This window comes from Psittacula echo (genome assembly GCF_963264785.1).
Source record: "Psittacula echo genome assembly, chromosome: 2".
Lineage (NCBI taxonomy): Eukaryota > Metazoa > Chordata > Aves > Psittaciformes > Psittacidae > Psittacula > Psittacula echo.
In genome coordinates this window covers 161,365,694-161,379,446 of record NC_137737.1, presented here as the reverse complement: position 1 = coordinate 161,379,446, position 13,753 = coordinate 161,365,694, and the positions used below count along the sequence as shown (strand labels likewise).

Here is a 13,753-nt window from a genome sequence, read left to right as displayed (position 1 = left end):
TTGACCCATTGCCCCACGGTGCAGGCAGCAGGAAGAGGCATTGACCCATTGCCCCACGGTGCAGGCAGCAGGAAGAGGCATTGACCCATTGCCCCACGGTGCAGGCAGCAGGAAGAGGCATTGACCCATTGCCCCACGGTGCAGGCAGCAGCAGGCAGCAGCATTGATCCATTGCCCCACAGTGCAGGAAGCAGCATTGCCCCATTGCCCCACAGTGTGGGCAGCAGCTGGAAGCAGCAGTGCCCTATTGCCTTATGGTGGGGGCAGTAGCAGGAAGTGGCATTTCCCACGGTACAGGCAGCAGAATCGGCAGTGTCTGGCAGCACGGGCAGCACCGGCGCCCTCGGTGCTGTGTTTGCCCAGCACCCGCCTGTTTCCCTGCACCGCACTGCCTGTACCTTGATGCCTGTCCTGTGCTGCCCGGCAGCTCCTGCCCGTCCCTGCCTTCGGTGCTGGCTGCCGAGTGAGTGGCACCGACCCCCAGTGCTGGTTCCTTTCCTGAGAGCCCGGCAGCCCTGAGCTGCCCGCATCAGCCCCTGCCCGCACCAGCCCCTGCCCGCACCAGTCCCTCCGCCGCCTGCCGCGGTCACGCCACGTCTCGTGTCCCCGGTGCCCGCCACTCACCTTCGCACTCCACTACACCGGGCGCCATGGCCAAAGCCACCAACACGGGAGGCTCCGGCCCCGCTGCCGACGGTCACCGGCGGCTCCGCAGGTCACAAACATCCGCTGGCTGCGGCCGTGCCCGGTGCCCGGGCTGGCGACATTCCTGCCGCGGTGCGTGGCCAGCGCCGCACCTCCTCTTCCACCAGGGGCTGGAAAGGGGCGGGCAGGGGCAGGCATGGTGCGGGCAGGGGAGGGCAGCGGTACGGGCAAGGTCTGACAGTGGTACAGGCAGGGAGCCGGAGCTGCTGGTGCTGCACCTTGCCCGGCTGGTTCAACCGGCGCTGTAACCCCTTGTCTGCCGCCTCCTGGCTGTGCCCGTGCCCGGGGGCCGGTGACGGGTGCAAGGTGCTGGGTGCAGGGTGCTGGTGCTGTCACCTACCTGGCTGCTTCTCGATGAGCTCTGGCTGTGCCGGCTGGGCTCGGCTCGGCCCCGTGTGTCCGCTGGTTTCCTTCGGGGCAGGCTGGCTCCGCGCTGCCTTTCCCCTTCCTGCCACGGGCAGCGCGTGGAGCCGGGGCTGAGGCGGGGACTGAGCACCCCAGAAACCGGCCCCGAGCACCGGCCCCGGCCTCCTCCCCGGGTCACATTAGGACCAGGGTTGTCCGTGTCCCCCTCCGAGGGGCTCCCCCCTCCCGCCGGTGCTCCCGGCGCCGGTTCCCGGGTCCCGCTTCCGCATCCGAGCGGCTGCGGCTGCCAAAGGAAACAGGGAAAAGAGCCACGGCCTTGACCGCGGGGTGACCTCCCCTCCCTACACCGCTGCCTGTAGCCCTGCCTGCACCCAGCGCCGCTGCCTGTAATCCTGCCTGCACCCAGCACCACTGCCTGTAACCCTGCCTGCATCCAGCACCGCTGCCTGTAATCCTGCCTGCATCCAGCACTGCTGCCTGTAATCCTGCCTGCACCCAGTGAAGCTGACTATAATCCTGCCTGCACCCAGCACCGCTGCCTGTAACCCTGCCTGCATCCAGCACCGCTGCCTGTAATCCTGCCTGCATCCAGCACTGCTGCCTGTAGTCCTGCCTACATCCAGCACCGCTGCCTGTAACCCTGCCTGCACCCAGCGCCGCTGTCTGTAACCCTGCCTGTACCCATTGCCGCTGTCTGTAACCCTGCCTGCACCCATTGCTGCTGTCTGTAACTCTGCCTGCACCGATTGCCGCTGTCTGTAACCCTGTCTGCACCCAGCGCTGCTGCACAGGCAGTTGGTGTTTTGGAGCTGGTTTATTGCCCGGTGCCGGTGTCGCTGCCCGGTGCCGGTGGCGGTGCCTGCGCTCACCAGAAGAACAGCGGGTGCCCGTCCTCCCGCGCCAGCTCCTCCAGGCAGTCCAGCAGCACCATCGCGTCCCGCAGCGCCGTGCGCGGCACCGTCTCGGCCAGGACGCGGCGCAGGAAGGCCGGGCTGTGCCGCGCGTCCAGGCTGTGGGGCCCCTCCAGGATGCCAAAGGTGTTCACCAGCGCCTCCGTGAACGCGGGGTGCGCCGAGGGGCTGTAGCCCAGCGCCTGCAGCCGCCCCATCACGCCGAGGTAGCGCCGCACGGCCGCGAGGCAGCAGCGCTCGTCGAAGCTGCCCGGGACCGCGCTCAGCGCCGTCTGCGGGGGGAGAGCGCCGAGTCAGCACCGCGGGTCCCCGCCGGGGCAGCGTCGCGGGGCTGGCGGTGGGGGGGCCGCACGGCTCGTACAGTCATGATCTTCTCGGGGATGTTGGCGACGGTGAAGCCGTAGAGCCGCGCGTGGTCGGGGAAGACGCTGGCGAGGATGCGGCGATCGAGCTGGAACGCGATCTCGCCCACCAGCGGCTCCCAGGACGAGCGCCGGCTCCCTGCGGGGCCCCCGGCGGCGGGAGTCAGCCCCGCGCATCGGCAGCGCCACCGCGGACAGGAGCTCCCCCCCACTGCTCACCTTGTGAACCCGAGCTCTGCTGCGGGTCCTGCCCCGCGGCCGACCTCGGCAGCTCCAGCCCCGGGGCTTGCGGTGGTGTCAGTGGCGCCGCCGGGGCCGGGGCCGGGACCGGGGCCGCTGCCGGTGGGAAGGGGTACGGGGGGGTCCTGGCCGCCCCCGGCCGCAGGTCCGACATCCTCATGCTGCCGCTGCTCAGCTCCAGCGCCGAGGAGTCCCGCAGCGCCACGGACGACGTCCGGGAGCCGGTGCTGCCGGCGGGGCTGAAGCGGTTCAGGGGGCACGAGAGCCGGAGGCTGTCAGCGCCGAGGGGGCCGGGCACGGTCACCGGGAGCGCTGCCGCGGAGGAGAAGACTGCGGAGGGGCTGCGCCGGAGCCATCAACCCAGGGGATGGGGTGGGGCTGGGGCTGGGGTTAGGATGGGATGGGGCTGGGGAACAGGATGGGGATGGGATGGAAATGGTTGGGGATGGGATTAGGATGGGGATTGGGTAGGGATGGGGATGAGGATGGGGATGGTGACATGGAGATGGGATGGGGTTAGGATGGATGGGGATGGAATGAGGATTGAGATTGATTGGAATGGATGGGGATGGGATGGGGATGGGATGGGGTTAGGATGGAGACGGGACGGGGTTAGGATGGAGATGGGACGGGGTTAGGATGGAGATGGGACGGGAAGGAAAGACCCCTCCGTATACATCTTATCCTGCCATCAGCGAATATCATGCCGCTGCTCAAGTTGCTGTCCATGCTGTTGCTGATGCCGGCGCTGCCACTGATGCCAGCACTGCTGTCAGTGACCGTTGAGCCCAGTGGCAGCGGGGCCCAGGGTCCATCCTGTGATTGCTGGATGCTGTTCCACGGGGAGCTCTGCTGCAGCGGTGCCAGCTCTGGCGCGCCGCTTGCTGCAGTGCTGTGATCAGTGCATGTACCACTACCACAACCCTCTGCCACCAGCACCATAACCCCTGTGCCACCACCACAATCCTCTGCCACCAGCACCATAACCCCTGTGCCGCCGTCACTGCCAAGGAGTGTCCTGTGCCACCATCACAACCCCTGTGCCACCACCACAACCCTCTGCCACCATCGCCACCCACCTGTGCCAGGGAAGGGGAAGTAGCTGGTGTTGGTCCCGAGCGGCGGTGCAGAGCCAGGCACACCCCGTTGGCACTGCCGGAGCTGATGCTGGTCCTGCAGCCGCCCCACAGCTCTTGCCAGTTCCTCATTCTCCGCCAGCAACGCCTGGATCTCACGGCGCAGCCGGTCATAGCAGGCCAGGACCGTGAGCCCCGCGCGTGGCACCGGCTCCATGGGCTGCCTGGTGGTGCCAGTGGTGGCCCTGCAACCCCATGGAACCTGGGGGGTGCTGGAGCCCTGGTTCCATGGTGACGTCACAAAGGGACGTTGCCCCCATCACACAGCGTGGCCGCAGCGCCCAACACTGCCATGGTGCTCTGCTCCGGGAAGCACCTACTCAACCGGCACAAGGAGGGTACAGTGGTGATGGGCCCCATGGTGGGTCCCTGTCTCCATCCACCTTGTTCTGTGCCCGCAGGACCTCAGCTGGGGACGTGCTGTGGCACGTGCTGGGTCACCGCGGCGCTGCCACCCCAGGGACCCCTATGGGGAGCCTGGTCCAGCTTTTCTGGCTGCTGGGACCCCCACGAGGGCTGCGCCAGCCTCGCTCTGCCATCCCCGTGCCACCGTGCGTGGCCCAGCTCACCCACGCGCTCCATGGAGAGCCTCAGCAGCGCTGTGTCCTCCGCCGCCGACTCAGCCCCCAGCGCTGGGAGCCCCCAGGCCCCGCAGAGCCCCGGTGAGGAGGAGGCACTCAGCACCGCACTGGCTTTGTGCCAGGTCAGCGCCAGCAGCAGCACCGCCATCGACCGCCGCTCCTTCATCGCCACAGGCCTGGCCACTGAGCTGCTGGAGGAGCTGCTGAGCCGGCGGCTGCCAGCGCCACAGCCGGCACAGGATGGCAGCAGCCCCGAGAAGCAGTGCTGTGCCAGCATCACCACTTCCCCATCACTGGAGCAGCTGCGCCGCCACAACCAGGGCTTCCAGCGCGCCATGGAGAGCTTTCAGGAGCCGGCACGGGCACCGGTGGAGGCTTCCACATGCCCCGGGCAGTTCCGGCGCCAGGCCCAGCCCTACGGCCACCTCTGCTGTGACCCCACCTGGCACATGGCCCATGGCTGCTGTGCCCGCATGGAGCCAGTGCCTGCAGCACCAACCCGCAGTGAAACCTCCTGCGCACGGCAGCGCCACAAGCACCGTGGCTGCACTCGGGACGTGCACCTGGCGCCTGGCACTGGCACCATCATCAACCACGAGCCACGGCACTGCCGGCACAGCACCCGGGCTGCAGCCAGAGTGGGCAGGGAGCCCCTGTGGGAACCAGAGCTCAGCCGGCAGCCCTATGGCCAGGAGGTAAAGATTGGTGTGCTGGGCTGCCATGGAGCCTTGCCATGTGGCATGGAGCATTGCCATGTGGCATGGAGTATTGCCATGTGGCATGGAGTATTGCCATATGGCACAGCGCCACAATGGAGCATTGCCACATGGCACGAAGCACCGCCACGACACCACCACCACTGCACCTCTCCCCCTGCAGGGTCTTGCCATGTTGCTGCAGTGCCGCGATGGAAAACCAGAGCCGGGGCCGGGCTGCGGCTGCAGTTGTGTCCTGGCCCTGAAGAGCCCTCCGCAGGACATGGGCTGGAAGCAGCAGGAGCAGGAGGCGCTGGTGCCAGGGAGCTGCTTTCGGCAGCCGCGTGCCACCGGTGCCACCAACATGGTGCAGGTCATCGCCAGGAGCTTCGAGCTACGGGCACAGCAGGACCCACGTGTGCCGCCGGCGGTGCCAGTGCCTGCACAGACCCGGCGTGGCAAGGCCGGGGCCTGCGATGCTGCCTGGCGCAGGGCCCGCGATGCTTCCTGGCACGGGGCCCGCTCTTGAATAAAGCCCAGGCCACGGCCGAGCCCGGTGCTGATGTCAGTGTGACTGTAACTGACTCCACGCGGTGCTGGTGCGGGTAGGAGAGGGCAGGGGGGGCTGCCCTGCCCCTGGGGGGTGCTGCAGGCAGGGGGGGCCCTGCCAGCAGCCACATTCCCCAGTTTGGCCAGGCCGGGAGAAGCAGAACCAGAGGTGGCAGAGATGAACTAACGGGGGTTTATTATTCACAGCAGGAGCCGCACGGGGGGGCAAGGGCTGGGACCCCCCCGACCAGGCAGCGACGGGCAGGGACAGAGCTGAGCCCCTGCAGGGATGCTTTCAGGGTGCCTCGGCCCTGCCTTCAGCCTGGGGGCTGCCAGCACTGCCCCTGCCTGCATGGTGAGGGGAGGTGAGGGCAGGGACAGGCAGGGGATGTGCAGGAACAGGCAAGGATGGGCAGGGGGCAGCTGAGGGGGGCAGGACGGAGGGGCCGAGCTCCACTGCTGGCGGGGGGGTGGCAAAGTGCTTCCAGTCCACATTGAATGCAATGGGGGGGGGGAGAAGGTCGATTCACAGCAGGGGGGGTGGGCGGGGGGTGCGGGGGGGGATCTGTCACCCTGGGGACCCCCCAGTGTTCCCCCCATGCTGCTGTGGGGGGAAAGAAACGCTTTAAGGGACACAGGGGCTCACTGGGGACACTGAGTGACACTGGTGACGAGGGGGGGTGACAAGGAGGGGTGATGGGGGGGTGCCGCGGTTGGGGGGGCCTGGGGGGGGGTCACGTTACTCCTTGGCCCTGCCAATGATGGCGAGGATGTAGAGGAAGATGTTGATGATGTCTGTGTAGAGGTTGAGCGCGGCGAACACGTACTCCTCAGGGCTGAGCGCCAGCTGCTTGTTCCCCAGGATCAGCTGCGTGTCCACAGCCAGGAACTGCAGCGCGGGGCACGGAGTGAGGGACACAGCACCCCCAGCCCAGAGCCACCCAAGGCATCCCCACACAGCAGCACTCATGGGCAGTTTGAGCCCCTCCGGGGCTGGGATTGGGCTCAGCACCCCCCCCCGCCATGAGATGTGGGGTGCAGGGGGGCACAGGGGGGTGCAGGGAGGCACAGGGGAGCACAGGGGCGTGCAAGGGTGGGCAGACTCACGCAGGTGAAGAGCAGGGCGCCCAGTGAGGCGTAGATGATGTCCATGATGCGGTTCCGGATGAAGATGAGGAGGATGGAGAAGAGGATCAGCACCACCAGGCAGATGATGAGGACGCCCCGGCACGAGGTGAAGTCGTACTTGGTCTGGGGGGGGAACACACACAGAGATGGGGGGCGAGGCCCAGTTTGGAGCCCCCTAGCCCCAGCAGGGACCGGGAGGGACAACTTGGGGGTTGTACACCCAGCTTGGAACCCCCCAGCAGGGACAAAGGGGGTCCTACACCCAGTTCAGAGCATCCTGAGCCATTAGGGAGCAAGTGGGGGTCCTATGCCCCATTCAGAGCCCCCAGCAGGGACAAGGAGAGTCCTATTCCCAGGTTGGAACCCCCCAGCAGGGAACTGGGGGGGGTCTATATCCAGTTTAGAGGCCGCAGCCTCAGCAGGGAGCTCGTCAGGGGGAGACTGGAGGGTCCTACACCCAGTTTGGAGCCCCCAGCACCAGCAGGAAGCTGCGGGGGGGCGTTGTACACCCCATTCAGAGCCTCCACCAGGGACTGGGGGGGTTCATACACCCAGTTCAGAGCTCCCGGCAGGAAGCTGGGGGTAACACTGGGGGGTCCTACCCCCATTGCAGATCCCCCCTCAGGGGTTGTGGGGTGACCCCCAGCAGACCTGCAGGGAGAAGATGACAACGGTAAAACAGACGACGACGGTGATGCCCACGGCCATGATGACAGCGTCCGTGTTGTAGAAGCTGGCGATCATGCCCACCATGTAGGACAAGCTGAGGGTCAGGATGGACTGGGGGTGGACAGAGGGACACTGCGTCATGGACAGGGCACCCCAAAACCAGTCTCTGTAACTCCAAAACACCCCCCTGTGCTCCAAACCTGCTCCATTGCACCCCAAACCCCACCACCCCATGTAGGACAGGCTGAGGGTCAGGATGGACTGGGGATGGACAGAGGGACACTGTGCCATGGACAGGGCACCCCAAAAACCACCCCCTGTGCCCCACACGGGCTCAACCGTACCCCAAACCTGCCCTACCAGGTAGGACAGGCTGAGCATCAGGAGGGACTGTGCAGGTGGGCATGGGGACACCACATCACGGCCATGGGCACATCCACCTACCCTGCACCCCAAACCCACCCACTGTGTCCCCTGTCCCCCCTACACCCACCAGGGCCACCAGGTTCCAGGGGTGCTTGCGGCGGAAGTCCCCACAGCAGCTCAGCACAATGAGGGAGATGAAGAACACGGCGTAGGACACATAGTAGGTCCACACATTGCGCTGCACAAAGCCCTTCACCCCTTTGAAGAAGGTGAAGGCGGCCACGAAGGCGAAGGTGACGCTCAGCTGCACCGTGAGCACCAGGAACACCTTGGGGGGACACAAGGTGACAGCGTGGCACCGGCCCCCCCTGTGGCCCCCAGGGACGGGGCAGGTCTTACCTTGCGGATGAAGGCCTGGCGCACGCTCTTGTCATCCCAGTGCGCCGAGGGGAAGTCCTGGTTGTCATAGTACGAGGGGGGCCCATCCTCATGGTAGGTGCTGTGCAGGGGGGCTGCAGGGAGGAGGGGTGCAGTGGTGCCAGGGGTGCGGGAGGGCCCTGCCTGCCCCTGCCCTGCCCCTGCCCCTGCCCTGCCCCTGCCCTGCCCGCTCACCCACTCTGATGAGCAGGGCTCTGGGTCTCCATGGCCCCGGGGGAGGCCTGATTGCGGCTGCAGACACCAAGGGGAGAGCAGAGATGGGCTGGGGGGGGGCTGGAGGGGAAGGGCAGGGACTTGGGAGCGATCCAGGAGTTGGGGGGGACCCAGGGGCTTGAAGAGGACTCAGGGGTTGTGGGGGTGATGCAGGGGCTTGGGGGACACACAGGGCTTTGCAGGGGACCCAGAGGACAGGGGGTCCCAGGGACCAGGAGGGGACCCAGGGGCTGAGGGAATGCAGGGGTTGAAGGGACCCAAGGACTGGGGGGGTCCCAGAGGTTGGGAGGGTCCCAGGAGCTGGGAAGGGGACCCAGTATCTGGTGAGGGGGTCCCAGGAGCCAGGGGGGACACCCAGGAGCTGGGGGGAGAGCCAGGGGCTGGGGTTTGGACCCATGCGGGGGGTCCCAGGGCTTGGGGGGGATCTGAGCTCTGTGCCCCCAGGGCCGGGTTTCCTCGTTCCTCTGCCGGGCTGAGGCCCCCCGGGGATGGGCTCATCTGGGGGGGCCCTGGGCCAGGACCCCCACCCCTGGGTGTCCCCACAGCCCCACCCGGTCACCCTGCCCTGCGCTACTGCTCCCCCTCCTCTGGCACCAAACCGGGACCAGCACTCCCAGACCCGGGGTACGCCGGCCCCGTTACTCACAGTCCTGGTCGCCGGGCACCATGGGCTGCGGCTGTGCGTACGGCGGCTGCGCGTAGGGGCCCTGCGGGTACGGCCCAGGCGGCGGGTAGGGCCCGGGGGGGTAGGGCCCGGGCGCCGGGTACGGCCCCCCCGGCGCGGCGTAGGGCGCCCCCGGCGCGGGGTAGGGCCCCGGGGCCTGCGGGAAGCCCGGCTGCGCGTAGGGCCCCGCCGCGAAGGGCGCGGGCGGGAAGGGCCCCGCGGGGTACGGGGGCTGCGGGAAGGCGGGGGGGGGCTGCGGGCCCGAGAACCCCTCCCCCCCCACCAGGAAGCTCTTCTCGTGGGACATCGTCAGGGGCGCGGGCACCGCTCTGCGGGGGGGGAGAGGAGGGGTCAAAGGGGGATCACTGCCCCATGGACACCAGCACCCATTGACACCAGCACCCATGGACACCAGCACCCATAGACACCAGCACCCATGGACACCAGCACCCATTGACACCAGCACCCATTGACACCAGCACCCATAGACACCAGCACCCCCGGACAACAGCACTCATTGACAACAGCACCCATGGGCACCAGCACCCATTGACACCAGCACCCATTGACACCAGCACCCCCGGACACCAGCACTCATTGACAACAGCACCCATGGACACCAGCACCCATAGACACCAGCACCCATGGACACCAGCACCCATGGACACCAGCACCCATGGACATCAGCACCCATTGACACCAGCACCCATAGACACCAGCACCCCCGGACAACAGCACTCATTGACAACAGCACCCATGGGCACCAGCACCCATTGACACCAGCACCCATTGACACCAGCACCCCCGGACACCAGCACTCATTGACAACAGCACCCATGGACAACAGCACCCATAGACACCAGCACCCATGGACACCAGCACCCATGGACACCAGCACCCATAGACACCAGCACCCATGGACACCAGCACCCATGGACACCAGCACTCATGGACACCAGCACCCAGTGACACCAGCACCCATAGACACCAGCACCCCCGGACAACAGCACTCATTGACACCAGCACCCATTGACACCAGCACCCATGGACACCAGCACCCATTGACACCAGCACCCATAGACACCAGCACCCCCGGACAACAGCACTCATTGACAACAGCACCCATGGGCACCAGCACCCATTGACACCAGCACCCATTGACACCAGCACCCATAGACACCAGCACCCCCGGACAACAGCACTCATTGACAACAGCACCCATGGGCACCAGCACCCATGGACACCAGCACCCATTGACACCAGCACCCATAGACACCAGCACCCCCGGACAACAGCACTCATTGACAACAGCACCCATGGGCACCACCACCCATGGACACCAGCACCCATTGACACCAGCACCCATGGACACCAGCACCCATTGACACCAGCACCCATAGACACCAGCACCCCCGGACAACAGCACTCATTGACAACAGCACCCACGGGCACCAGCACCCACGGGCACCAGCACCCATTGGCACCAGCACCCACAGAAAACAGCACCCAGTGACACCAGCACCCACAGACAACAGCACCCAGTGACACCAGCACCCACAGACAACAGCACCCAGTGACACCAGCACCCACGGACAACAGCACCCACGGACAACAGCATCCATGGATAACAGCACCCATTGACACCAGCACCCATGGACACCAGCACCCATAGACACCAGCACCCATGGACACCAGCACCCATGGACACCAGCACTCATGGACACCAGCACCCATGGACACCAGCACCCATGGACACCAGCACTCATGGACACCAGCACCCATTGACACCAGCACCCATAGACACCAGCACCCCCGGACAACAGCACTCATTGACAACAGCACCCATGGGCACCAGCACCCATTGACACCAGCACCCATTGACACCAGCACCCAGTGACACCAGCACCCCCGGACAACAGCACTCATTGACAACAGCACCCATGGGCACCACCACCCATGGACACCAGCACCCATTGACACCAGCACCCATAGACACCAGCACCCCCGGACAACAGCACTCATTGACAACAGCACCCATGGGCACCACCACCCATGGACACCAGCACCCATTGACACCAGCACCCATGGACACCAGCACCCATTGACACCAGCACCCATTGACACCAGCACCCATGGGCACCACCACCCATGGACACCAGCACCCATTGACACCAGCACCCATGGACACCAGCACCCATTGACACCAGCACCCATTGACACCAGCACCCATGGACACCAGCACCCAGTGACACCAGCACCCACAGACAACAGCACCCAGTGACACCAGCACCCCCGGACAACAGCACCCATGGGCACCACCACCCATGGACACCAGCACCCATTGACACCAGCACCCACGGACACCAGCACCCACGGGCACCAGCACCCACGGACACCAGCACCCACGGGCACCAGCACCCATTGACACCAGCACCCATGGACACCAGCACCCATTGACACCAGCACCCACGGGCACCAGCACCCACGGGCACCAGCACCCATTGACACCAGCACCCATTGACACCAGCACCCATGGACACCAGCACCCAATGGACACCAGCACCCATTGACACCAGCACCCAAGGGGCACCAGCACCCAAGGGGCACCAGCACCCATGGGCACCAGCACCCAATGGACACCAGCACCCAAGGGGCACTAGCACCCAAGGGGCACCAGCACCCATGGACACCAGCACCCAATGGACACCAGCACCCAAGGGGCACCAGCACCCAAGGGGCACCAGCACCCATGGGCACCAGCACCCAATGGACACCAGCACCCATGGCCAGCACCAACCTGCCAGCAGCACCCCGTGCTGCTATCACTGCCTCAGCCATCACCCCCTTCAGCACCCCCTCGCCTCCCGCACACCCGGGCAGCGCTGCGGGGCCCATCGCGGTGCAGCCCCGCAGGGGGCCCGGTCGCGGGGGGTCCCGGTGGCCGCTGGGGGTCGCGGTTCGTGAGGGCCCGGCCCGGCGCTCCCCAGGCCCGCACAAGATGGCGGCCGGCGGCAGGGCCGTTGCCATGGCGACCAGCGCGAGCCTGCCCCGGCCTGGGGAGGCCTCTGCCATGGCCGGGACGCTGTGAGGCTGATGTGGGGCCGCTGTGGGGCCAGTGTGGGGTCGGTGCCCCATGGTGGCTGCCGTGGTCACCCCCTGTCACCATCCCCGCTCCCTGCCGCGCGTTCGGCCTTCCCTGGGCCTGGCACGACCGGAGCACCGGGAGCCCTCACCAGAGGTGTCCGCGGGTGCGTGCCCCTGGGCCCTGCCACGGCCTCTGCACTGAGCCCCGGCGTTACAAAACCAAGCGGCTGCTGTGCTAGGCGGTGAAGGCAGCAGGTACAGGCAGCTGGTGCAGGCAGGGTACAGGCAGCGGGTACACACAGGGGGTACAGGCAGCTGGTGCAGGCAGGGTACAGGCAGCGGGTACACACAGGGGGTACAGGCAGCTGGTGCAGGCAGAGTGTGCAGGCAGGCTATAGGCAGGGTGCAGGCAGAGCCCTGTGCGGTGCCCCTGCCGCGGTGCCGGTGCCGCAGCGCCGGTGGCTCGGGGAAGCCGCATCCGCTGCCAGCGCCAAGACCTGGCCGAGGCACAACCGGAGCAGCTGCCGCCGCCGCGTGACACCGGCCCCGTGCCACCGGGAGGGACGCGGGGGGGTTGCGGCCCTGCGGCACCGCGGCTGCGGCGCGGGACCCCCCGGCTCCGGCTGGCACCGGCACCGGGGGAACATGGCAGGGGTGAAGGCAGCACAGGGTGCACCCTGCGTGAAGGGCGAGGGGGATGCGGGCGGGGGGGGCAACCCCCATGAGGTACAGGGGGCACAGGGAGCGGACAGCATGGGTGCACGGAGCATGGGGTGCGGGGGGGGCACGGAGCACAGGGTGTAAGGGGGACACTCAGGGCTATGGGGTGCCTGCCCCATGGGTGCAGGAGATCACACAGCACAGGGTGCAGGGGGTGCACACAGCACAGGGTGCAGGGGGTGCAGGCCTCATGGGGTGCAGGGGGTGCACACAGCACAGGGTGCAGGCCTCATGGGGTGCAGGGGGTGCACACAGCACAGGGTGCAGGGGGTGCAGGGGTGCCTGCCCCATGGGTGCACGGGATCACGCAGCACGGGGCGCAGGGCCCCCGCGGCCCCCCCGCTCTCCCGGAGCCCCATAAACCGCTTTGCCCGAGCTCCCGGTAAAGCCCCGGCGCGGCCTATTTACGGCAGCAGCAGCAGCGATCGCAGCGCTAATCCCGGCCCAGATCCCGGCGCTAATCCCGGCCCCCATCCCGGCCCTCGCCCGCCTCCCCCGCTACGCGGGGCTCCCGCAGGTCCCGCTCCCGATGCTCCCGCCCCCCCGCTGCGGAATGCGGCAGCACCGGGAGGGGGAGGCTGTAACCGCGCTCGGGGGCGGCCCCGGGGCCCCCCGCACTGCCCCCGCCCGCGCACACCGCACCCCCCCCGCAGCCCCCGTTCCCGCTGCCTCCCCCCACTCCCTGCTCACCGCCCGTGCGGGTCCGCGGCTCTGCGGGAGGGGCGTGGCACGGCGAGGGCGGGGCCTGTGGGAGGGGCGGGGCTAAAGGGGGCGGGGCCTGGGGGTGGGCGCCCCCGTCTGGCGGCAGCGCGGCATCGGGGCGGGGGAGGTGCTGTTTGTGCCTGCCTGTCCTTGTTCATTTCTGTCCATCCCTGCCTGTCCCTGTCCATTCCTGCTTGTCCTTGTCCATCCCTCTCCATCCCTGC

The 13,753-nt window shown here is 67.3% G+C and overlaps 1 protein-coding gene across 1 annotated transcript; it reads right to left on the bottom strand.

Annotated features, from left to right (window-relative positions):
* Positions 1–5,724: 5,724 nt before the first annotated feature.
* Positions 5,725–13,702, bottom strand: GRINA (glutamate ionotropic receptor NMDA type subunit associated protein 1). Its single transcript, XM_080639669.1, has 7 exons — positions 13,518–13,702; positions 9,006–9,352; positions 8,108–8,220; positions 7,836–8,036; positions 7,325–7,453; positions 6,653–6,796; positions 5,725–6,434 (listed from the first exon to the last, which is right to left on the bottom strand). Exons 1-7 carry the CDS (start codon positions 13,685–13,687, stop codon positions 6,285–6,287), a joined length of 1,254 nt encoding a protein of 417 aa, XP_080495795.1. The 5' UTR covers positions 13,688–13,702; the 3' UTR covers positions 5,725–6,284.
* Positions 13,703–13,753: the final 51 nt, after the last annotated feature.